A 26,471-nucleotide genomic window follows, 5' to 3' on the forward strand; every position below is an offset into this window, starting at 1 on the left:
CCCAACAGCTACTCAAGCCAGCTAGGGACCTCAACAGCCACTCAAGCCAGCCAGGGACCCCAAAAGCCACTCAAGCCAGCCAGGGACCCCAACAGCTACTCAAGCCAGCTAGGGACCTCAACAGCCACTCAAGCCAGCCAGGGACCCCAACAGCCACTCAAGCCAGCCAGGGACCCCCAACAGCCACTCAAGCCAGCCAGAGACTCCAGCAGCCACTCAAGCCAGCCAGAGACTCCAGCAGCCACTCCAGCCAGCCAGGGACCCCAACCGCCACTCAAACCAGCCAGGGACCCCAACCGCCACTCAAGCTAGCGAAGGACTCCAACAGCCACTCAAGCCAGCCAGCCACTCAAGCCAGCCAGGGACCCCAACAGCCACTCAAGCCAGCCAGGGACCCCCAACAGCCACTCAAGCCAGCCAGAGACCCACAACAGCCACTCAAGCCAGCCAGGGACCCCAGCAGCCACTCAAGCCAGCCAGGGACCCCAGCAGCCACTCAAGCCAGCCATGGTCCCCAACAGCCACTCAAGCCAGCCATGGTCCCCAACAGCCACTCAAGCCAGCCAAGGACCCCAACAGCCACTCAAGCCAGCCAGAGACCCACAACGGCCACTCAAGCCAGCCAGGGACCCCAGCAGCCACTCAAGCCACACAGAGACCCCAACATCACACAAGCCAGCCAGGAACCCCAACAGTCACTCAATCCAGGCAGGGACCCCAACAGCCACTCAAGCCAGCTCTATGGAAAGCAATTCCCAAAAAGTCTGGGTGACAGGACATCCAGAGTCCACACAGGTTAGGACAGAACACAACACTACAATGTGCACCCCTCTACAACTTTCAGATATGATTACACCAATATAGCCCCCAAAATAGAGAGGCACGCGTGTGCTGGAGAAGTTACTCACCTGTAACACTCTCCAGCACAGTCCCCTTTCACATACACATGTTTTCTTTGAACATCAGAGATCAGGGAAAGACCCCAGACACTGAACTTAGCAGCGGTACCAGATTTTGAAGCTCGTTACTGTCATGTCACAGATGCTCAAGAAGATAGAGTTTTGTACTCTATCCTTTGGTTAACAGCGAGCCATTGGGTGTTGCGTCTTATGTTCGAGATATGTTGAGACCTTGGGAGGTTTAGTGCTGATCTGAGGGCGTTGTATTGGATTACTTGCAGCTTGTTTAAGTTGCGTTGACTCGTGCCTAGTTAGAGTGCATTGCAATAGTCAATTTTGGAGAGGACTAAGGCTCTGGCTCTGGTTGTGCAATTAGATGCAGAGAGAAATGGTCTGGATGCATTGATTAACTTGCATGTATAGGCAGTGGAAGAGGCTATTGCATTGATTTGTCTGGTCAGGGTGAGTGAAGAGTCTAGGTAAATAGCTAGCGTTTTGACGTCCTTAGATACCGAAATGTTATTACAGTCAATGTTGAAAGAGGAGTATCGTCCGTCAAGTTTGTCAAGTCTAGGTTAGGAGCCCAATAGGAGTAAATCTGTCTTGTCGTCATTGAGGCATAGTCCATATTTAGCCATCCAGGTCTGTATGATGATGTAGATGTCATTGAGGGCTTTGGCATCTATGATGTAGTCCCCGGTGATCGGGTTGAGTATTTGGGTGTCATCGGCATATTTCCTGTAGATGACACCCAAGTGGTCCGGGTCGTCAAACATTAGTTTTGTAAACACGTTATATAGTGTTGGTGAAACCCAAGAACCTGAGGGACACTGCAAGTGACAGGAGCTGGATCGGCGGTGGCCCAGGGTGCAAAGACCCTCATGGATCTGTTGTTTAGAAAGGATTGAATCCAGGCGTTAGCTTTATCAGAGAGGTGGGCTGCTGATGAGAGGTGGTTGTAAATGACCTTGTGGTCAACCAAATCAAATGCAGCAGAGAGGTCCAATAGTAGTAGGAGGGTGAGTTTACCATTGTACTTTAAAATGTCCATATGAGTCTTGAGGTCAATTAGGGCAGTTTTCGGACCTTGTGATGGTCAGAAACCCGATTGTCTAAGGCCCAGGAGTTGTAGGATGCTCTACACAAGATTTTTTTAAAGAGAAATGGCACTGTTGTATTAAGCCTGTAGTTAGTAGGGATGTTTGGGTCTAGTGTGTTTCTTTTAGGAGGGGGTAGAACCCATGCGTCTTTTAGATTGGTTGGGACTGTGCTTGATTTGAATGAGGCTTTAATAAGAGTTGTGATAAAGGGTGCAAGGTGCTTTGCAGCATCCTGGATGATAGGTGCCGGGCAAGTGTCTCCCTGGCATCTTGAAGGTTTCAGCTTAGACATTATGTCCTCAACCTCTTTACTGGAGACGGGTGAGAAGTTGGACATTTCATAGGAATTTGGCTCTTTGCTTGGTGGAGGTGGTTGAGCGGAGTCTGAGAGAAGACTGAGTTTTTGGGAATTTATTTTGCATTGTAGCATCGAGATTTTGTCGAGTAGGGCCTTCTGGATATTGGTACACCATGTGGTGTCTTTAATGCAACTGTCTGGTGGAGGAGAGGGGGATTCTAGTTCTCTTAGAATGTTGAAGAGCTCTTTTGTACTAGATTTAGCTTTGCTAATTCAATCATTATAGGTGTTTGTTTGTTTGTAAAATAGCTTTTTTATAGTTGTTGGATGCTATTATGAAGTTGTATTGGTTAATGGCTGAGGGGGGAGTTTTTCCACGAGGATTCTGCATTTCTCTCGTTCTTACGTAGGGTTTTTAGTTCAGGGGTAAACCATGAGTTTAGATGCGCATGGGGTTTGGCATTGCGCATTTTGAGTGGTGTTACAGCATTGATGGCATTGAGTAGAGTACGGTTTTAAAGGTCTACTAGGACTATAGGGTCAGTGTTGGTAGGTGTGAAGTCTGATCGGCTGTAGTCCCTATACCCCACACACCTCTACCCCTCATATGCCCTTACCCACCCACCTCCTACGAAAAAAAGCCTAGCGATGTAATAATGTCTTACCAACCTTTCCTCTCCAGGAGTAGAGCTCTCAAGTATGCATGCTACTGTATAGGTAATCTAACACACTCTACTCCAGGTGTAGAGCATTGAGGCCTTCATGAAGTGATCTAGTTATACTCATCGTCGGGCTCTGCTAAGTGTCCTCTCTGGCATTAGAGCCTCAGGTGTGCATGCTGCTGTATAGATTATCATGCACACTCTACTCCAGGTGTAGAGCATTGAGGCCTTCATCAAGTGATCTAGTTATACTCATCGTCAGGCTCTGCTTAGTGTCCTCTCTGGCATTAGAGCCTCAGGTGTGCATGCTCCTATATAGGTTATCATGCACACTCTACTCCAGGTGTAGAGCATTGAGGCCTTCATCAAGTGATCTAGTTACACTCATCGTCAGGCTCTGCTTAGTGTCCTCTCTGGCATTAGAGCCTCAGGTGTGCATGCTGCTGTTTAGGTTATCATGCACACTCAACTCCAAGTGTAGAGCATTGAGGCCTTCATCAAGTGATCTAGTTATACTCATCGTCAGGCTCTGCTAAGTGTCCTCTCTGGCATTAGAGCTCCAGGTGTGCATGCTGCTGTATAGATTATCATGCACACTCTATTCCAGGTGTAGAGCATTAAGTCCTTCATCAAGTGATCTAGTTACACTCATCAAGTGATCTAGTTACACTCATCGTCAGGCTCTGCTAAGTGTCCTCTGGCATCAGAGCCTCAGGTGTGCATGCTGCTATATAGGTTATCATGCACACTCTACTCCAGGTGTAGAGCATTGAGGCCTTCATCAGGTGATCTAGTTATACTCATCGTCAGGCTCTGCTAAGGGTCCTCTGGCATTAGAGCCTCAGGTGTGCATGCTGCTATATAGGTTATCATGCACACTCTACTCCAGGTGTAGAGCATTAAGTCCTTCATCAAGTGATCTAGTTACACTCATCAAGTGATCTAGTTACACTCATCGTCAGGCTCTGCTAAGTGTCCTCTGGCATCAGAGCCTCAGGTGTGCATGATGCTATTTAGGTGATCATGCACACTCTACTCCAGGTGTAGAGCATTAAGTCCTTCATCAAGTGATCTAGTTACACTCATCAAGTGATCTAGTTACACTCATCGTCAGGCTCTGCTAAGTGTCTCCTCTGGCATCAGAGCCTCAGGTGTGTATGCTACTATATAGGTTATCATGCACACTCTACTCCAGGTGTAGAGCATTGAGGCATTCATCAAGTGATCTAGTTATACTCATCGTCAGGCTCTGCTGAGTGTCCTCTTTGGCATTAGAGCCTCAGGTGTGCATGCTGCTGTATAGGTGATCATGCACACTCTACTCCAGGTGTAGAGCATTCAGGCCTTCATCAGGTGATCTAGTTATACTCATCGTAAGGCTCTGCTGAGTGTCCTCTCTGGCATTAGAGCCTCAGGTGTGCATGCTACTATATAGATTAACATGCACACTCTACTCCAGGTGTAGAGCATTGAGGCCTTCATCAAGTGATCTAGTTATACTCATCGTCAGGCTCTGCTTAGTGTCCTCTTTGGCATTCGAGCCCTGAGGAGTGCATGCTGCTGTATAGATTATCATGCACACTCTACTCCAGGTGTAGAGCATTGAGTCGTTCATCAAGTGATCTAGTTATACTCATCGTCATGCTCTGCTAAGTGTCCTCTAGCATTAGACCCTCAGGTGTAGAGCATTCAGGCATTCATCAAGTGATCTAGTTATACTCATCGTCGGGCTCTGCTGAGTGTCCTCTGGCATTAGAGCCTCAGGTGTGCATGCTGCTGTATAGGTTATCATGCACACTCTACTCCAGGTGTAGAGCATTGAGGCCTTCCTCAGGTGATCTAGTTATACTCATCGTCAGGCTCTGCTGAGTGTCCTCTGGTATTAGAGCCTCAGGTGTGCATGCTGCTATATAGATTATCATGCACACTCTACTCCATGTGTAGAGCATTAAGGCCTTCATCAAGTGATCTAGTTATACTCATCGTCGGGCTCTGCTGAGTGTCCTCTCTGGCATTGGAGTCTCAGGTGTGCATGCTGCTATATAGATTATCATGCACACTCTACTCCATGTGTAGAGCATTGAGGCCTTCATCAAGTGATCTAGTTATACTCATCGTCAGGCTCTGCTAAGTGTCCTCTCTGGCATTAGAGCCTCAGGTGTGCATGCTGCTATATAGGTGATCATGCACACTCTACTCCAGGTGTAGAGCATTGAGGCCTTCATCAGGTGTTCTAGTTATACTCATCGTCGGGCTCTGCTAAGTGTCCTCTCTGGCATTAGAGCCTCAGGTGTACATGCTGCTATATAGGTGATCATGCACACTCTACTCCAGGTGTAGAGCATTGAGGCCTTCATCAGGTGTTCTAGTTATACTCATCGTCAGGCTCTGCTAAGTGTCCTCTCTGGCATTAGAGCCTCAGGTGTACATGCTGCTATATAGGTGATCATGCACACTCTACTCCAGGTGTAGAGCATTGAGGCCTTCATCAGGTGTTCTAGTTATACTCATTGTCATGCTCTGCTAAGTGTCCTCTAGCATTAGACCCTCAGGTGTAGAGCATTGAGGCATTCATCAGGTGTTCTAGTTATACTCATCGTCGGGCTCTGCCAAGTGTCCTCTCTGGCATCAGAGCCTCAGGTGTGCATGCTGCTATATAGGTTATCATGCACACTCTACTCCAGGTGTAGAGCATTGAGTCGTTCATCAAGTGATCTAGTTATACTCATCGTCATGCTCTGCTAAGTGTCCTCTAGCATTAGACCCTCAGGTGTAGAGCATTCAGGCATTCATCAAGTGATCTAGTTATACTCATCGTCGGGCTCTGCTGAGTGTCCTCTCTGGCATCAGAGCCTCAGGTGTGCATGCTGCTATATAGGTTATCATGCACACTCTACTCCAGGTGTAGAGCATTCAGGCCTTCATCAGGTGATCTAGTTATACTCATCGTCGGGCTCTGCTGAGTGTCCTCTTGCATTAGAGCCTCAGGTATGCATGCTACTGTATAGGTTATCATGCACACTCTACTCCAGGTGTAGAGCATTGAGGCCTTCAGTGATCTAGTTATAGTCATCGTCGGGCTCTGCTAAGTGTCCTCTTTGGCATTCAAGTACATGCTGCTATTTAGGATATCAGCAGGGAGCAATGGGGACATCACACCATAGATCAAAGTTGCCTAAAAAGGAGAGTGTGATGAAGTCTACAGTAAGTTGAGAGACACAGTCCTCGAACTTGCTAGAAACTATGCTGGCTATTGACAGTGGATTGCAGACTAATGGGACGTGTTCTCTACTAGCGCTCGACATAACCAGCAGGCATAGAACCGGTTTCACAGTTGCCTGGTCTAGACGGCAGAGCAAATCTCTAAGAGCTAGGCTTCCACCGTTCCCGCATGTATGAGAGTTACTCAGGATTTTAGACTAGGTGGCACCCGTTAATTGGAAAGTGGTGAGTGATCTTCAGGGGTGCACGACTCAGTGATGAACTGTAGGTCAAAATGCCCGCCCCTCCCTCCCCTAGTCTTGGATTCGTAGTAGAAGAGCTGGCATTAACTGGGGCTGCGTTGAGTTGTCTCGTGGTCATGGTTGATGTGTTGTGTTGATCTCCATCTAGGCCACTCGGTGGAGGGCGGGTGGAGCAGCAGAGGTTTTAGTTTTGGCCATTTACTAGAAGGATACACCAGAAGACCAACACCCATGAGGGTCGATTTCGTTGGGGGGCAATCACCCAGCTCTTTCTCTCGGGGTCCTGCGCAGATGTGGTTGCCTTTAGTGCCTGCGTTTTGTTGCATCTGTCATATGCCGAAAAGGCTCCTGCTAAGCCAAGATGGCCACTCAATGGCAAGTTAAAAAAATACTAAAACGTGTGCTACCTGAATGCCAATGTAAGCATAAAGTTCATGAGTGCAGGGCAGCATTGTTCAAGTATAATTACTACTGAAAATTAAAAATCTTTTACAAGAGTTTGAGTTCACCCCTGCTCTACAGGCTGCAATCTGAGTCCTAGACTATATTGTTAGCATATGCTGAAAGAAGGGTGACCCATCTTCTGCATCATGCCTCTGAACAAGGATGCCAGAAGATGGGTCACCTTCTCGAGACAGCCCAGACTCCTCATATCGCCTCTCTTTTTGGGCTTGAATATCGGCTGGCAGTCTTCACAAGGGCCTTCAGCCTGCACGTTCTTCCAGCCGCCCGTGCTTTTTCATGGTCATTATTCATTTAAGTCATAAGGACAGAGTTCTCTACCCTCTCGGGGACCAACAGGAATGTACTTGTGAGTGATGTGGGAAGTGATAGTTCACCAAGACCATAAAGGTAGCCAGAATATGTTCACTATTGCAAACTGATGTTATGATGTATGGGGTGTGACAAGGTCAGTCACCTGACCGCGCACGAGGGGATGGGAGCCCCTCTCAGGCTGGGGTGGGGTGGGTGGCCTAGCAGGGTGGAGGCCAGAGCCAATTCTACCCCAGAGGGGGACAGTAACAGTTGAGAGGGCCCCATGTCCTGACCCTCCAAGGTTCCTGCCTATACATGCAGTACAGACTTGCATCACCCCGCACCTCTTGAAATAAGTGCTTGTCAAGTTTTCTCTCTTTTCTTGAGCCACAAGTCCAGAGAGACCCCCTGCAGCCCATCAGCCCCCCCACACGACCAGCCTACAGCTATCAGAGCCACAGAACCAAGAAGAAGCGAGAATGTGAGCAAAAGCAGAACCAGAGATCTTCTGCGCACCCCTCCCCAGCACCAGCTGACCTAGACCACCTGGAACAGAGCTGCAATCCCTCCACTTATCTTGGGGGAAGCCCCACCGTGGCCCCCTAACACAAAATCAGACACCACATCAGCCCAGCGCAGGAAAAGTGGCTTAACACGCTACTTTACATCCTGGGTTTGAAACGCCTTCCGGGCGGTGAAGACAGGGCCGGATTGGCCAGAGCCAGTAATCGAATGTGAGAAGGAAGGGGAAGATGAGAGGGACAGCAAGGAACAGGAAGTTGCTCGGGTGAGGTCAGAGGAGGGGAAGGAGGCAGACCAAGAGACCAGCAGGAGGAAGGACGGTGCATTGAAGAGAGGAGGCGATCTGCGGAAAAGCAGACATGTTGCTTGGTGAGAACAAGGGGTACTGAGTGGTGCACGTGCAAGGTAAGTGCGTGTGAGTGTAGGGAGTGAGTGGAAAATGGATGGGAGAGTGAAAGGTGTCTGACTGGGGAGAAGGTGAGGAGGAGTTGTAGTAGGAGTGTGGAGGAAGGAGTAATATCAAAGTGGGGGCGGGAGAGGGAGACATGGTAGGGACCAGGACGAGAGGACGTGGGTGGAGTTGCAGGCAGGAGAGTGGTGAAAGGAACACATCAGACAGATCGCCTCCTGCCACTGCCCCTGCTGTGCAACCCTTTCTTGCCCACTCCCCCCCGAGCTGTCCTGGAGCCTTGGTTGGGTGCTTCCTTGCTACCGGCCTCTTGACGCAGACCCTTCCGCATCCTGGGAAGTCCTCTCGGGCACCCTGTTTGTTGCTCCTTTCAGTCGTCCGGATCTTGCAGAGGTACCAGTGATATATTATAGGTTTTAATAAAATAAACCACTGCACCTAACACTGTGTATAGAAAGTAACAGAGTTACAGTCCCCCCCTACCGCACCCCACCCTCCAAGTGAGTCAGCTGCCTGTTCCTCAGGGTTCCATGTGGGATGACCAAGGGGGCCGGGCAACTTCCCAAGGTGGAGGAGTATGGACCCAGGTGCTACAGGGAGTCACATTGGCTACTGGCCCCCTCCTCAATTGAGAGCCTGAAGCTTTCTATTGGCAGACCCAAAGTCCCAAGGCAGACCCCAAAATACCAGAGTGTGATACAATGTTGCAAATTCACAGCTTTACACAACAGATTTAACTGCAGTGACAGCTACACATCCATGGTCTCTCGGCAGAGCATTCCTTCGCTGAGGTACAATGCTGTGACTCCGCTGCAACACACATGTATAGGGAACCTAGAGGCCTGCTAAGAGATTTCCCAGCATGCCATTCACAAGCCGGAGAAACAGGTGACCTGAGTCCTGCACAGGCAGCACTAGACAGCAGCAGGGTGAGCAAAGAGGCAACCAAGATGGCAGAGGGGCCAGAAAAAGGATTGGCCCAGGCACCTAAACCCAAAGTCAAGGCAGATACACCAGAAAGCATCAAGCAATCCCAACCATGCCCCAGAGATCTGCCCCAGATAGAGCCAGGAGGAGGGGTGGGACCAGGCAAGAGTTCATTGGGAATGGACAGAGTCCCAGGGGATGGGTAAGGCCGTGCAAGGATGAACCTGTTCTGGAAAGAGACTCAGAAGACAGGGAAGGAGATATAGGGGATGGTGTCAAGGAGGATGTTCAGCACCAGCAGGAGACTTGGGATGGTGTTCAGGTAGATCCTGACACCGAAAGCAAGGCTGGTGAACGTGAAGTTCAGGTGCTGTGTTGACATCCGGAAAGAGGAGCTGGCAATGAACAGACTGGCTTGGAGGCACAGAAAAGGGTGCAGGAAACCCACAAACCCAACACTAAGGCTTTGGTTGGGAACCTTCTTAGAGCACCTCACATGCAGGGTACGGGAACCCCTGGAAAACCAGCAGCTGCAGCCAAAAGGCAGAGACTTGTGTTGGGAAGGGGGCAGCTCCGCCGCCAGCTAGGCACTTTAAAGTAACGCGAGATGCATTTGAGGCACTGTGATGAACCAGGGGGGACAGTGAAAGGGATGCCTTCCTGTCCAGCAGGATCCCATGTTAATATGACCTATTATAGTGTAACCATATGTTGTGGCCCAAGGCGCGAGCGGCACCGCTGTTCTGCATAGATACTAGTGATCATAGGTAGAAGGGAAGGCTGGCGTGGTAAATGCAGCATACCCAAACTCCCTTGAGGACAGTTCACACCCATACCCACCACACTGTCTATTCATTGTTCTTGAAAGTGTTGCAAAGATGTGTTTATTCACCAAAGAGGAATGTGCCCTCCAAGGCTGCGATCAGAGTCCAGCGCCTGGTGTGCATGTTATCTCACACTGGCCAAAGCATGACCCGGCCTATTCCCAGGTAACCACGAGTTATGGCCCATATAACTGACTAAACCCTAAGATCCTCAAATTTCATGGCATCAGGTGCTCTCTGACCACCAACCCCAAAGTAACAAGTCCTGAAATGTTCAAAGAGGATGGACAGGGTATATCGTTGAAGCGACAGTCGTGTGATTTATATTGTGAGGTGCTGGGAGTGAGGGTGGAGACCTAGGAGCTGGGTGGCGTGGAGGGAGTGAGTGAAATGTGTGTGGGAAGGTTAGAGGGCCACAGAACCTCCTGTGTGTCCGTCTTGAGGCCTGCCAAGTGCACAGTATGATTGATAAAACAAGCTGTATAGTGGGAGTATAATTCATTTGTTGTCTGACCTTCGATGTGAGAAGGAGAGGAGCCCGGCAGCACCCACGTGATGGAAGACGAATGGACTGGGCTGGGATCAATAAACTGCCTTCCCATATGGATAAAGGTAGTACCTGTATAGGGTCCAGCCAATCAGCCGCGCAGGTTTTTACTGTATGTATTGCATCACCTATGATGACGTTTTGCTTTATACGTTTCTGCTTGTACTACTTTTCGGCAGAACGTTCTTAGCAGTAGAGTGCTTTGCTGTTGCTCTCTTGGGCCGGTTTCCTTATATGATCTGGCCGCATTCTTCCCTTATTTATAGGACCTATATAGGCTTACCACTCACCATCCCTTAGGAGAGGATCCTGCATTTTAGTCTTGAAATGAGTAGAATCCACTTCGTATTCCAGCGCAGTTTTCTCACAGTCGACTGCATTGCACTGTACGTTCTGAAGCACTTATTTGACTCTGTATTTTTATCATAATGCAAAACTAAATAAAAGTCTCTATTTCGTACAGTGCATTGAGCCTCTCGTGTTTGGTGTTAATACCATTGGAATTACTACCAAATCCGTTTACCGGAACCTCCACTACGTCCCACCGTAAGATTACGAATGGTAGGAATGTGGTGTTTTTCCTACTTTTTTGCAGGCCATAAGACTCTCTGGGGATTTTGGAGAACTTCGTAGAGGGCTAATATTGCAGCTCTTTGTACTTGAAGCGTAGGAATTACTTCAAGTGTTTTGCTGCAAGTCAGTCCTCGACTTCAATGTTAAACTTGGAATTCAGCGCTGCAGTAAAACTGGCAAGTCCATCACTGCCAAACAATGTAGTGGTAGCAGAGTTAGTGTCACTCTTACCGGTCGCTGAACTCCAAATGAGGACCATTGTGTATTTTACTGTACTCTGTTAGCAGCCCACCCGTCTCCTAAGAGTGCAGCCTGACTGCTCTGCTCTGCTATGCTACTAATTGAGCGAGCCCACCCATCTCCTAAGCGTGAAGCCTGACTGCTCTGCTCTGCTACATTACCCATTCAGCGAGCCCACCCACCCCCTAAAAGTGAAGCCTGACTGCTCTGCTACGTTACCCATTAGGCAAGCCCACCCATCTAATAAGAGTGAAGCCTGACTCCTCTGCTGCTTTACCCATTGAGGGAGCCCACCCGTCTCCTAAGAGTGAAGCCTGACTGCCCTGCTACACTACCCATTGAGCGAGCCCACCCATCTCCTAAGAGTGAAGCCTGACTGCCCTGCTACACTACCCATTGAGCGAGCCCACCCATCTCCTAAGAGTGAAACCTGACTCCTCTGCTCTGCTATGCTACTAAATGAGCGAGCCCACCTGTCTCCTAAGAGTGAAGCCTGACTGCCCTGCTACGCTACACAGAGATCGAACCCACCCACCTCCTAAGAGTACAGCCTGACTGCTCTGCTACCCATTGAGCGAGCCCACCCATCTAAGAGTGAAGCCTGACTCCTCTGCTATGTTACCCATTGAGCAAGCCCACCCGTCTCCTAAGAGTGAAGCCTGACTGCCTTGCTACACTACCCAGTGAGCGAGCCCACCCGTCTCCTAACAGTGCAGCCTGATGGCTCTGCTACGCTACCCATTAAGGGAGCCCACCCGTCTCCTAAGAGTGAAGCCTGACTGCTCTTCTACTTTACCCATTGAGCGAGCCCACCCGTCACCTAAGAGTGAAGCCTGACTCCTCTGCTACGTTACCCATTGAGCAAGCCCACCAATCTCCTAAGAGTGAAGCCTGACTGCCCTGCTACACTACCCACTGAGCGAGCCCACCCGTCTCCAAAGAGTGAAGCCTGACTCCTCTGCTCTGCTACTAATTGAGCGAGCCCACCCATCTCCTAAGAGTGAAGCCTGACTGCCCTGCTACACTAACCATTGAGCGAGCCCACCCGTCTCCTAAGAGTGAAGCCTGACTCCTCTGCTATGTTACCAATTGATCGAACCTACCCGTCTCCTAAAAGTGAAGCCTGACTCCTCTGCTCTGCTACTAATTGAGCGAGCCCACCCGTCTCCTAAAAGTGAAGCCTGACTCCTCTGCTCTGCGACGTTACCCATTGAGCGTGCACACCCGTCTCCTAAGAGTGAAGCCTGACTACTCTGCTATGCTATGCTACTAATTGAGTGAGCCCACCCGTCTCCTAAGAGTGAAGCCTGACTGCTCTGCTATGCTACCCATTGAGCAAGCCCACCCATCTCCTAAGAATGCAGCCCGACGGCTCTGCTACGCTACCCATTGAGCAATCCCAACCTTCTCCTAAGAGTGAAGCCTGACTGCCCTGCTACACTACCCATTGATCGAACCTACCAATCTCCTACGAGTGAAGCCTGATTCCTCTGCTCTGCTACGCTACCCATTGAGCAAGCCCACCCGTCTCCTAACAGTGCAGCCTGACGGCTCTGCTACGCTACCCATTGAGCTGGCCCACCCACCTCCTAAGAGTGCAGCCTGACTGCTCTGCTGCCCATTGAGCAAGCCCACCCGTCTCCTAAGCGTGAAGCCTGACTGCCCTGTTACGCTACCCATTGATCGAATCTACCGGTCTCCTAAAAGTGAAGCCTGACTCCTCTGCTCTGCTACTAATTGAGCAAGCCCACCCGTCACCTAAGAGTGAAGCCTGACTCCTCTGCTACGTTACCCATTGAGCGAGCCCACCCATCTCCTAAGCGTGAAGCCTGACTGCCCTGTTACGCTACCCATTGATCGAATCTACCTGTCTCCTAAAAGTGAAGCTGACTCCTCTGCTCTGCTACTAATTGAGCGAGCCCACCCGTCACCTAAGAGTGAAGCCTGACTCCTCTGCTACGTTACCCATTGAGCAAGCCCACCCGACTCCTAAGAGTAAAGCCTGACTGCCCTGCTACACTACCCATTGAGCGAGCCCACCCGTCTCCTAAGAGTGCAGCCCGACTGCTCTGCTATGCTACCCATTGAGCGAGCTTTGCTCCAGCATAGTGGGGGCACTGTCTCCCCATTGGCTTAGATCAAGTTGCGCCCCTCAGAGCGCTGTGGGACTACCTCCAAAGAATCGGAGCTATTTAGCAGAGTGTTATGTGTGAGTTCAATTTATGGTCATTGTTATATGTGCCTGAGTCCATTGGGTCATGCAATTTGTGCATCTGAAGAGGGTCCATCGGGGTGCCCTAACCAATCAGAGGACTCCACTTTACTCTAGCACAACGGATCCTGCTGAGAGAAAGTGAGTCTGTTACAGCCGCACCCGCGGTATCAGAGAAGTTAATTCAACGCCTCAGCAAGATGCTTTGTGAGCTCCGGAGAACTGGGCTTGATACAACATTGCAAGTTGGTGGATTTCCAACCACGATTTAACTATGTGTGACCCCCCGTTACTAATTCATTGTCTCCTGCAGAATGTTCCCTTGTCAAAGAAAAGGCTTGGTGTGACTCCCTATGCCCAAAGTAAGCACAGGGTAACCCACAGAAAGAATCCAACCCAACCATGCCACAATTACAGACCCCAGGGGGAGAACCCACCAAGAGCCAAACCCAGAGGGGCAAAGAGTAGTGTACAACGCAGGGAACCCCGAAAGTGAGTGTGGGTTGCTGGAGGAGGCTGGAGTTTGGAGGTGATTGGTGAAGAGAGAAGGTTGGAACAGCATGCATGGAGAAATGGAGAAGTTTGGAGAGCCAGAGGATTAGAGGTAAAGAAGGCACTGGTGAAAAGGACAGAGGATGTAAAACCAGGACGTGGGGGTGGTACTGAGGTGGTAACATCAGGTGGCAAAGATGGATTGAGATGGAGTCAACAACCCCAGGAGGTGGGATGGAGACTTAAGTGCAGGTGGGAACATCTAGAGGAAAGGTGAAGATGATGTTGGGCTCAGGAAGTGGAGGCTGTATTGAGGTGCAGGTGGAAACCCCATGAGGTGGGAGGAAGATTGAAGCAATGGTAGTAATAACAAGGGAAGGAAGAGGTGGTAACATCCAGAGTCAATAAGAAGGTGGTGTGCGAGAAAAGGTCTAAAGGAAGTTAGGTGAGATATTAAAAAACAAACATCAAGAAAGAGTGGCAGGAAGAAGAGAAACCAGGAGACGAAGTTGATAACGGGTATCAAGGAGAATGAATGAGCAGGAATACCCCAGAACATCTGAAGGAGGGAGGAAGAGACACCAGGAGAAGAGGTTGGTAACAGATATCAAGGCAACGCAATGAGCAGCAGTACCCCGGAACAGCTGAAGGAGGGAGGAAAAGACCAATAGAAAAGGTTGGTAACGGGTGGCAAGGAGACTGAATCAGCAAGAGTACCCCGGAAATTATAAGTTACTCACCATAGTGACTAAAATACTTTTGTCCAAAGTCCCCTGTCCTCCCTACTGCATGGGTGTCCCTCGCTAGGGACGGGAGACTTAACATTTTTAACCAGAAAAACCTTCTTCCCCTTTAAATTTAGAGGCGCGCAGGCCCTGGGAGCATGCGCTCCCCTGACTCCGCCCACCGGCGCCGCTCCTCAGTCCCATTGACACGTCAACAATATTAACATTGCCTAATGACACCAGTTTTATTAGGAGGGGGGGTGGACGTATGGAGGAAAGGGGACTATGGACTAAGAGTATGTTAGTCACTACGGTGAGTAACGTATAATTACTCTTACATCCCGTCCCCTTTCCTCGATACTGCATGGGCGATTACAACCGAGTGTAGCCCCAGGGTGGAGAGGTGACCCTCTTTAAGAAAACAAGTTCCTTAGAACCACCTGTTCGAAAGCTGCACCTGACTTAGAACCGGTGTCCAAACAGTAGTGTTTGCAGAAAGCCGCAGGGTTGGCAGTGGCCCAGGTGGCCGCCATGCTGAGGACTTGCCACGAAACCTGTCTCTGGAATACGATAGCCGTGGCCTTGGCTATGACAGCGTGGGATGCATGTTAGCTGGTTTGTGCTGCCCCTCATAGGCCTCCTTGATGGCCGAAACTATCCACCTTGCTATGGAGGCCTTGGATGCCTGATACCCAGGCCTTGACCCCCCGAAGGTGACAAAAAGCGCATCCAATTTGCAAAAGCTCTTGGTCCTGTCCAGATAGAATTTCAGAGCGTGTCTGACATCCAGACAGTGCAACACCCTTTGAGCATCATCCTTAGGATCGGCAAAAAAGGTGGGTAACACTATCTCTTCATTCAGGTGCAAGGATGAGACTACTTTAGGTAGGAACGCGGGGTGGGTTTGCAGGACCACCTTGTCTTTGTGAAAAGTAGTATAGGGTGCTGAAGCTACCAGTGCTTGGATCTTGGTGACTCTGCGAGCCGAGGTGAGACCCACCAGCAGAGCTGTTTTAATGGTGACCAGTTTGATGTCCGCAGACGCCATTGGTTCAAAAGGTTTGTGAGCTAGGGCGCCCATCACTACATTGAGGTCCCACACAGGGTGCGGTTTCTTGATGGGCCGGAAGAGCCTGGTGAGGCCCACTAGATGTCATTTAACTACCGGGTTAGCAGAGGAGAAAACCTCCTCCTCCAAGTTCCTTTAGGCACTGATGGCTGTCAGGTAGGTGCAGCATGTGTCGACTTGCACCCCGGAGTGGGCAAGGTGCACCGAGAAGGAGAGCACATTGTCCAACGTGCAAGTAAGGGGGTCGATCTCCCTAGAGTCGGCCCACTGACAGAACCTAGTGCATTTACTTTTGTATTGGCTCCTAGTAGCATCGCTCCTAGCGCCCTGAATTATTTTGAGGTTAGCCTGAGACAGGCCCAGATGCTTCAGAGTGACCTGCTCAGGAACCACGCTGCTAGGGCTAATTTCTGTGGTGCCGGGTGTATGACCTTGCCCCGCTGCTGCGAGAGAAGGTGAGCTGGGCCCAGCGGCAAAGGAATGGGAGGCCTGTCTGAGAGACTAATGAGCACTGAGAATCAAGGTCTCGCCGCCCACCACGGAGCTATCAGAATGATGCTGAGGTGAGAAGATTTCTTTATCTTGCAGATCACGCTGTGGACCAGAGGAGTGGAGGGGTGGGGGGCATATGCGGTCATGCCGTTCCACTGTATCTGGAAGGCGTCGCCCAGGGAGCTGGGGCCCTGGCCCTGCCAGGACGTAAACTGCAGGCACTTCCTTTTCACGCTGGTGGCAAAGAGGTCCACCTGAGGATGCCCCCTGCTGCTGAAGATCCCCAGCAGGCCCTGATTGTTCAATTGCCATTCGCAATTGTCTGCTCCCAGTCTACTGAGCCTGTCCGCTTCCAGATTGGACTCCCCCGAGAGTTGGGTGGCTGTCAGGTGGATGTCGTTCTCCAGGGCCCATTCCCACATGTTCACCGCAAGGGGGACCTAGTGCCACCCTGCTTGTTGACATAGTACATGCTGGTGGAGTTGTCCGTCTGGATGAGGACAGCCTTGCCCCCAAGGAGCAGAAAAAAAGCTTTGAGAGCTAGCCAGATCGCTTTCAGCTCCAGCCAGTTGATGTGAAACTCCTGCTCCTGTATGGACCAGACTCCATGGACACTGATTGTCCACCGTGGCCCCCCCAGCCCTCTAGGGAGGAATCCGTGGTGATGGTGACCTGATGGGGTGCCTGCCGAAAGGGCCTTCCAGCCCGCAGGTTGCAATCCCTGGACCACCATGTGAGGTCCGGGTGGAAAGAAGGAGGAATGCTAACAAGCTCTGCTTGGGAGCCCCACTCCTGAATCCATGAGGCTACGAAGTGCAGCTGTAATCTCCTCATCTTGAGTCTCGTGTGGGGGACGGCCAGTAGGACTGCCGCAATGATCCCCAGTAAATGCGGGTACCGCCAGGCCGAGGTCACCTCTCGGCTGTGAATGTGACCTGCAGCCTTCTTGATGGCCATAATCTTGTACTCCGAGGGAAAGACCCTCTCAGAGCTCATGTCTCAGATGAGGCCCAGAAAGGTCAGGCTCTGAGTAGGCTGCAGCTGAGACTTCTTGAGGTTGATAGAAAATCCCAGCTCATGGAGCGTGGTCATGAGAGTGGAGGAGGTGTGCAGCACCGCCTCTGGGGATCTCGCTCTGACGAGCCAGTCGTCCAGGTATGAGTAGATGTGGTGGCCCTGAGCCCTGAGGAGGGCTGCCACTGCATTCATTAATCTGGTAAATGCCCTGGGGGCTGAGTTGAGGCTGAAGGGTAGAACCTTGTATTGGAAATGGCAGCCCATGATCCTGAACCGCAGAAAGGCTCGATGAGGCTGCCAAATCGGGAAGTGTAGACAAGCGTCCTTCAGATCCAGGGAGCACATCCAGCCTCCCCTGCACAGTGTCTCCGCTGTAAGTGCTGGCGTAACCATCTTGAATTTTTGAAGAGGGAGGGAGAGATTGAGGGTGGCGAGGTCCAACACAACTCTCAGACCAGCCTGGTTCTTCTTTTGTATGGCAAAAATCCTGGAATAGACGCCCAAGCCTCACTGCCTGGCTCTCGAGGAGCGACCGAATTTCTGCCAACAGAGTTACTGTCCCAATCTGTGGGAGTGGAGGGCGGAGAGGGAGGAATCGGTAGGCGGTACTCTGTGGATACTGTGGATACTACGGAGAGGAGCCAAGGGTCTGCGAATTTCTGATGCCAGAACTGTGCATGAAGATCAAGCCCACCCACCCACCGGAGACACGTGGACCCAAACGGGCGTGTCTTTTCTTCTTTCCCTCTGAGGCTGTTGCAGAGGAGAGGGACTGAAAGAAGCCCTTGCTCCCCTTTTAGTTGTTTGCCCCGGTGCTGACTCGGAGAAAGGTCAGGCTGTCTAGTCCTCCGTTCTTGGAAGCCCTGGAACCCGCTGAACACCTGCCTCTTATCAGAGCGTTGGTGCGACTGGGTGTATGCCTTGGGTGTGGCCTTTGTTAGGATAGATAAAGACTTTGCAGTTTGGGAACTGTTCTTTTTATCTACCTCCTCGTCGCTGGTGGAGTGAAAGAGGTCACTACCCTCAAATGTAAGGTCCAATATGCATTCCTGGACATCTGGGATGAACTTCGTAGTCCGAAGCCATGCAGTCCTTCTCATGCCCGTGGCGATGCATATGGCCCGGCCAGAGGTATGGATGTGGGCCACAGTGGACTCCATGATGTCCTGTGCCACCAGTTTGGCCTCTGCCAGCCCCACCTTGAAGCGTGCCTGGCTCTGCACCAGACGTTCTGGAAGGATGTCGGCTATTTCCTGCAAAAGCCTCTGGTTAACGGCTGCCAGCATGGCATCCGCCTTGGATTGACGAAGGTGCAGAGAGGCGTTGGAATAAAGCTTCTTTCCGTAAGCCTCCAAGATCTTCTCCTCCTTGCCTAGCAGCACCGAGGAGGAGGTGGCCGAGGACGACTGAGGCTTTGAGTAGAGTGACGCCGCGACGATCACCAAAGAGTGTGGTTGAGGGTGTGCCGGCAGGAAGAGTGGATCCCCGTCCATCTGCCTATACTTGGCGTCGAGGCACCAATTGACAGGCTGGGCAGAGTGTGGCTTGAGCACCCCTTCTTGGCCAAGGCGACAACATCCTTCTGCATCGGGATCCCCGTTTTAGCCACGGGGCGTAAAGTGAGGACCTCAGCCAGGACCCCTGCGTCCGGTTGTTCGACTTCGGATTGAGGGAGCCCCATATATTCTGCCAGACCTGAAAGCCGCTCATGGAAAGCCTTGGCTGATGATGGGGTGTCGGGGTCCTGCTCCTCGTCCATGTCCACCAGGGTGTCTGGCTGGTCCAGAGCGGGTGGCGGAGTGCTGGGCGCTGAGGGCTGTGGTGTGGAAACCAGAGCTGGTGGCTGCTCTGGAGGCGGGTGTCGGACTGCCTAGACTGTGGGAGGCAGGGGAGCTGGAATCGAAGGAGCCGGCAAGGGCAGCGGGGGCTGCACCGGAGTCTGTGGTGCTAGAGCCACCGGACGAATGACTATAGGTGCCGGAGGACGGGCTGGAAGGAGCATGTCCCTGATCACATCCCAAAGGATGGCCCCCATCTGAGGAGATCTCATCAGAGTGAGGAACTTTTCAAAGAACCTGTCCTCAACGGCCAGTGGGGTGGTAAGTGATGTTGACAGGGTTGCGGGCAGTTGCTGTGGTCGGTGCATACTCTGTCTAGTTGGTTGCGGGATAGACCTGTCAGCCATTTACCTGGTTGACACCAGTCCCACCTTGTAACTCGTTCTCCCACCTGCTCTGCTCCGGGGAGCGGTATCCGACGAGCAGCCATTTTGTCTGGTGCGGTGGCCATCTTGTCGAGCTGCATGCCACATGCCGAAGTCGTGGTGCTTGGCTCACTGGGCCTGGCCTCCTGTAGGACTCTTGGCGGTGGAACATGAGACCTACCCTGCACCTCAGGACGGGGCCTGGTAGGCGTGTTGCCCTTAGCAGTATCGCTGGTAGTGCTGCATGCAGGCACCCCCTCGGACATCTGGCCGGTACTAGGGCGTAGCCCCTCGGGTGTACACCCGGTCATAGAAACTTGCGGTCCCTCAACACTGTCTCCGTAAGGATCAGATGACCCATCGGCCTGGCGGCCGGTTGCTGGAGTAGCCTCGGTACCTGTGCTGGTTCGAGAACCTGAAAGGTTCCTCCCGCTTGGGCGTTTCCTTGGAAAGGAGTCACCCTTGCAGGGTGCGATGGAAAAAAGCGGCCTTACATTGGGCCTTGACTTATGTCTGACGAATTCCTTCAAGTCCCCTGGAAGCGACTTCTGGTATCCAGGGAAGAGCACATGGAATTACAAGACCGAAGCCAAACCCAGGAGCGCTGGTGAAATTGCCCGTTCCTGTCGATGCAGAAAAGGGGACTGAGGAGTGGAAAACTCCAAAAAATATATATAATTTAAAAAAAATTCGATCCTTTGGTTTTCGATCCTTTTGTGTCGATCCTTTGACCATTCGACCCTTTGTATTCGTTCCTTTGACCGGACACCAAGGAGACGCAATGAGCAGGAGTACCTCGGAACATCTGAAGGAGGGAGGAAGAGTCACTAGGAGACGAGGTTGGTAACAGCTATCAAGGAGACCCAATGAGCAGGAGTGCCTCGGAACATCTGAAGGAGGGGGGAATAGGGAAGTAGTGGGGATGAAGGAGAAAACCCAGAGAAAGCCTAGCCAGTGAGAGAAGACTAGCCCGCCACATCAGGTACGTTTCAGCAGGCCAGGTCTGCCCCAAATCCAGAGCAGAAGATGGAAGGAGGAACGAGGCCAGGATATATCATTTCAGGAGTAGAGACGAGACAAGGGGAGAAATCAAAGTAGTTTGGCCAGAGAGTATGGGTCTGCAGGATTTCCGCTCTCTTTCCGGTCTCCCTTCCTGATGACTGGCACCGTTGACCTGCCTACATGAAGGACATTGTGGCCCAGGTAGTTTTGGGGTTCTGAAACCCCAGAAGCAGACAGCATGTTAGCCAATAGAAAAAGGATTCTGAGACCCAAAAGCTTGCTATGCTCAGAGTACAGACAATGGTGGCATCACCCCGCATGGACTGTAAGGACCAGGAAGGACTTTTGGACTTCAGGGTACTGGTGAAGCTCACCTAGGACCACACCTCTTTATCATCTCATCTTGGGCTTCATTTCGGGTTCAGCAGTGTGGCCAAAAATGATGGTAATGTGGTAATAGAGCTACCGCCAAACTGCAGGTTTTGGAGGGAACGCACAGGAAAAACCTCCAGTAATTCCTCCACTTTACTGCCAAAAAACGTTCAAATCAACGGAATTACTGTTGGTGGTAATTCTGCCGAAATCCGCATGGAGTCCAATAAGTGGAGACTAACACTGTCTACCACCAGTTGTAATCTGGTGTTCATTCCGCCAGACCAAGTGGCGCTAACGGTAAATGTGTTTGGTGGTATGTCAGCAGATTTACCACCAAAATACCACCACACTTGTAATGAGGCCCCTTGTTTTTTGGGAAGAACCCGGTTTCCATGGGTTTGCTCAAACTTAAAACATAAGGTATTGTCGGCGCATTTATTGACCCCAAGAAGTTTGTGTCAGACCAAAGCGCAGTCCTCTTAGTTGGTGGCTGTGCCCTTAAACCCACTGTTTCAAAAAGGTATGGGGACTAACAAGCAAGTCCGGGGGGACATAGAAGACGAGTGTCACAGCTCCGGATGCCTTGAACTTCTCCAAGGAATTAGATGTCTTGGGCCCCGATTCATGGAATTATTTGCGATTAAAACATGGATTTGCGTGCCATTCTGCCTATTCGTCAAACAGGGATTTGCGGGCAGAGTAGCAAGCAAATCCCTGTTTTACACGCAAAGAATGCCACGAATCAGGGCCTTAGAGTGGAAAATACTGGCCACTGAAGTGCATGTGCAATCCCTCTGCTTGAACGTCGGAGCAAAGCAACACGTTTGCACCCAAGAGCTCCTATAAATGACAGCCGCTTTCCCCTCTGGTCTAGCCCCCTCCTTGCTGTCAGCACCCACCTCAAGGAAAACCACTTTTTTTCTTGTGGCCAGCAGGCCAAATGCTTCCTGGCCACAGGCCACAAATCGCACTAGAATATAACATCTATGCTTGAGAGGGAGAGGAAACGCCATGCAAAAAAAACCACATCCAACCTCTCGAACTCACTAAATGCAGCGAAAGCGGCAGAACAGCAGCCAGAACTGGAGGCCTGGACCAGTCCTCTGCTAGAACGCGGCGGTATGTGCGGTTCTACCCCTAACATTCCCGACCTTGGCTGCCGTTCATCAAAATGGGGCAACCATCACTCGCAGAAGACCTGTCCCTGCCCCAAATCTAAATTCAATGGAAGCATCCAGGCCGCTGGAGTCTTCCCACAGCAGGGTCCTCAAAGCCAGGTTCCAGGAAAAGCACCCTCAACACCAGCCCCAGAAGCCAGGGCCTCGAACCCCAAGCGGATTGGTTGGTTCTCATCAAAATACTCTTCAGTTCAGCCGGGGACTTCTTCCCGACTGGAGGCACTGCCTTTGACAGGGGTGGGGGCTGCGGGGAGCAGTGGGCTGAGGCAGCAGTCCTGGGGCTGGAGCTGCAAAAAGGACTTGCTTGAAAACAACTTCTGCTTGAATACATAAAGGTAGGTGGATTATTCAGAGAGAAGCCGTGAGTTCTTGCTCAACAGATGGGCAAATAGGATGCCATTAGCTCTACCCAATTCCACATGCTGAGGCATTAGCTTAGAGTTGGGACTAGCAGAGAATCTTATAAATGCATGATCCCAAACCCTGCCATCATCCTGCTCCTATTCTCATTACTGCCCCGGTCATGTAACCGGCACCTACAAATACTTCAGAGAAAGGTCTGTATGTACCCCCCCCCCCCCCCAATTCCACCATTTCTTTTCCCTGGCAGTCTGAAGGGGCCTACTAGCTAAAAGAGGCCTTGCCGTGATACTGGGTTATGTAGGTGCGGGCACAGTGAGTAGGATCGCAAGTGCCACTACTTCTGAGCGGCAGCTGCATCCTGTAAGAGCCTATGGCAGTGATTTCAAAAAGCAGCCAGTAAAATAGGTGCAGGTGGGAACAGCAGATTAATCAAACAAGTAAACATGACCTCCTCAGCCACCACCTAGACCGGCAAGCTGATTTGGGCTTGTAGACCCTTACTATCACCCCACAAGCTGCCTTACACTGGCAAGAGTCCTCGTGCAATCCAAATTGGATTATTGTAACAGCCCATACCTGGGCGCCAATAAATAAATTACAAACAAACTACAGATCTTGCAAAATAATGTGCTTAGAGCGGCATTAAATATCGCCAAAAGACAGCACATCTCAGTAATTAGAAAGCAACACAAGTGGCTCTCTAGACAAGAAAAAAATAAAATAACAACCTCAAAACCATTTGCCTCAATCACAAAGCGCTTAATCATCAGACCCCGCCCCATCTCACAGACAAATTCACCTGGAAAGTGTCCAATAGAATTACGAGATCTTCCAACACACCTTGTCTGGTGGTACCCAGATTTAACTTATAAAGAGCTGGTGGAGCCAGTTTCCCAGTATTAGCCGCTCAGCTTTGGAACACTCTCAACATTCAAACTATCCAAGATTTGGACAAATTTAGAAGCCACGCGATTGCATGGATACTCAACAAAACCTAAACGTTACTCTTTGTTGCTTCCACTGTCTGGACCATTGTTATGACATATCATCCATGTATACTGACTAACCTAAATGACCTATGTATGTACTTATATCCAGTTCACACAAAATGCTTCTATGTATAAATGTATATACTCCGTCATGTAATATCATCCTGTCAATACAAACTGCATTCATCTGCATAACCATGTATAAAATTTACACACCTGTCTGCCTTGTAACCATTACCTTCCAAATAAGCGTCTAGTTACCCCTGGGTCTGGTGCGCATATTAAATAAAACAAACAATGATTACGGGACAGCACTTTCAGTGGGGTTAGTGTAAATGAGAGTCAAATGGAGACAGCGAATTATGTAGTGCAGGTCGAATGCCACATTGAGTCATTATGGCAATGAACTAGGCCTTCACTGGTAAAACAAAATGATTCTAAAAAACAGCAGATTCAAAATGCACTGAATACATGGACAAAGGGAATATAGATATGAATTGCCATCTGTGTAATATTGCATTGAAGAAAATAACCCAGATTAATTAACTAACTACCTTTACTAAATGATACACCAGTAACTAATTAGTACTCCCGATTAACATTGCAATGCAATGTCATTGAGCATGGATGGAAATTCTGCTTTATTATTGCTTTCTTTCTCTTTTCGTTCCATGGAAAGTATGTGCACAGGATGAATGAGCTGGTTTTATTTCTCTCATTCTGAGGGTTCTTTGTCTGTCTGCGCAGGAAGGAAGAGAGATACATACAAACTCTCGTAGGTGATTGGACAGTGGCATCAGAAGTCTAGAAATTGCTAAAATACGTCAGAAAGAGGGCAAATTTAGTTTTGATTGACAGGCAGGGGAGATAAATAGCGGTGAACTGAAGGGTGTGGGTTCTTTTTCTGCTTCTTGCTGCTGGCTGACGAAAGAGAGAGAGTGCAGAGGCTGGTGCTGACCTGGCAGTCTAATTCAAGGCCAGGTTCGGGGGCGCCAAGTGACAGTGCAGAGCTTGTAACTCTTCATTGCAGACAGGCAGGAGTAGGAGAGGGGCCATACAGATAAAGCACAGAAATTTCAGAATCCCATGTAAGTGGTGGTAAAACTGAGGAGAGCGCTGAGTGAGAGAGAATTATCTTTGTGGCCAGACAGACAGAAATAGATCATTAGCTCCAACTGAATCATTGCTTGGGTTTTTTTCGTGTGCTGTGAACTAACGGAAAATGAAAAGTTTGTGCAATGCATGTTTATCTTTTGTCTCTTAGATAACCATAGCGAGGTCAATGCTTTGGTAAGAGTCAATGGATGTACTATTATGAAATGTAATATTTTTGTTTCTTTTTTATAAGTGACATGGTTTCAAATAATAAATACAGTGATGAAAACAAAGTTGGTGAAATCATTTATTTTTATATCCCTGGTGTTTATTATTTAGGTGGGGAAGGTAATTAGGAAGCACCCTAATGCTTACACCATGGTGGTAAAAATATTTACTGCCAATGGTAGAATAAGAAATGAAATAAGGGAATGGTAAAAGTAAGTCAGAAAGCTGGTGTGTTTGTGTGAGTGTGTTCAGCCATGCATGCTAGGGCGGAACAGGACCCTTCAATGGCATAGGCTGATGTCGTAGATAAGTCATCGGCCCAATCTATACACAATCTATGGCAATATTCTGTTTCTGCTAAATGCATAAGGTCCAGGAATGCATACTTACAGTCAACCCTAGACCGGGCGCGATTATAAAAGGGGGAAGTTTGTCTCATCATATAGGGCAGTGCCATGAATATGCTGACCACTAACTTACCCCAACATTAAGAGACCGCCAATTTCCCACAGTACTAACATACTGCCAAGTTAGCTAATAGCCCAAACGACAAAACCTCGTACAATCTCCCGTTACCAGGCAGGTGGATCTGCAGTTAGAGAGATGCAGGGTGGCAGCGGGGAGGGGTGCATAGAAAGAAGGGGCTTTCATGGCCTATTAATGAACCTGTTCCTGTAAGAGGCAGTCAAGTACCAGGGCAACCTGGCCATCACAAGGCCCCTTCACAAGCTCTTGTTATCGGACGGCCCAGAGACGAGACACCAACTTGTGAACTTTACTCACCCGCAGCAGTCAGGCCAGCAGACGTGGGGTCCCGGGTTACAGCACGGGGAGTGTCTGGAAAGGAGGAAGTGAAGAAGGAAGGAGTTAATTAGGAGGTCCCACCACAGCTGACATGTGCTCACTGCTTAGCAATACCAAAGTCTTCCTCTGCTGCTCCCTGACCTCGGATCTTCATTATATCCAAGTCCCTGGGGAGCTCTGTGCTGCTTATTACTTTCAGAGTGCTGTGCCCACTATGCTAGTGCAGCTCGCCTGCTGCGCCCCCTATGCCAGTGCAGCTCGCCTGCTGCGTCCCCTATGCCAGTGCCGCTCGCCTGCTGTGCCCACTATGCCAGTGCCGCTCCCCTGCTGTACCTACTATGCCAGTGCAGCTAGCCTGCTGTGCCCACTATGCCAGTGCAGCTCGCCTGCTGTGCCCCCGTGCCGCTTGCCTGGCCTGGACCTGCTCAGAGCAAAGCTTGCCCACTCCTCATCCAGTCACAAGGTCTTGCCCTACTCGTTGGTTGTGTGGCCCCTGAGAACAGTGTGTAGAAGAGGGCACTCACCGGTCACAGTCAGGTGGAGGGTTATTCTGGACTTCTTGGCGTCGTCGCAGAAGGTGTAAAATCTCCCATCAGCCCCCTGGATGCGACAGATGACAACGCTCCCATTCAGGAGGGTCTTCTCCACGCGGCCCTGGAGTGAAGACAGATTAGCCCGGGGCTCTCCATCTAGTACTGTTATGATGGGGGTCCCTCTGCAGTCTGGGGTGTTGGCGCGGCTCCAATGCACAGTAGCCATCTCTAGGCCCAGGGTAGCGATGGGGAGCGCAGAGCCGGGTGCAAGGCTGATGTTCTGCAATTCTGAGAACACAAAAAAGCACAACTTCACATGAAATGCAATGTAGTCATACATGAATTATTAACATAAACCAAGTGCCCAAGCAAGCCTTGAGGGCTGTACATGCAGAACACAGGATCTACTTCAAGAGCATGGCAAGAATCTGACAACACATGAGTGGGGGCGCTCTCGCTGCTCTCAGTCACCC

The 26,471-nt window shown here is 50.4% G+C and overlaps 1 protein-coding gene across 4 annotated transcripts in view; it reads right to left on the reverse strand.

Moving 5' to 3' along the window:
- The window catches only part of LOC138522104 (uncharacterized), a 103,746-nt gene that overhangs the window by 7,643 nt on the left and 69,632 nt on the right, over positions 1 to 26,471 (reverse strand). For all 4 annotated transcript variants that reach the window (XM_069635369.1, XM_069635367.1, XM_069635366.1 and 1 more), the window contains 2 exons: positions 25,990 to 26,286; positions 25,445 to 25,498 (listed from right to left, as the gene is read on the reverse strand). In XM_069635369.1, coding sequence (XP_069491470.1) covers positions 25,445 to 25,498; positions 25,990 to 26,286 — 351 coding nt within the window. The remainder of the gene's footprint in view (positions 1 to 25,444; positions 25,499 to 25,989; positions 26,287 to 26,471) is intronic.

This window comes from Ambystoma mexicanum, chromosome 13, assembly GCF_040938575.1.
Source record: "Ambystoma mexicanum isolate Mex_15411 chromosome 13, UKY_AmexF1_1, whole genome shotgun sequence".
NCBI classification, from domain to species: domain Eukaryota; kingdom Metazoa; phylum Chordata; class Amphibia; order Caudata; family Ambystomatidae; genus Ambystoma; species Ambystoma mexicanum.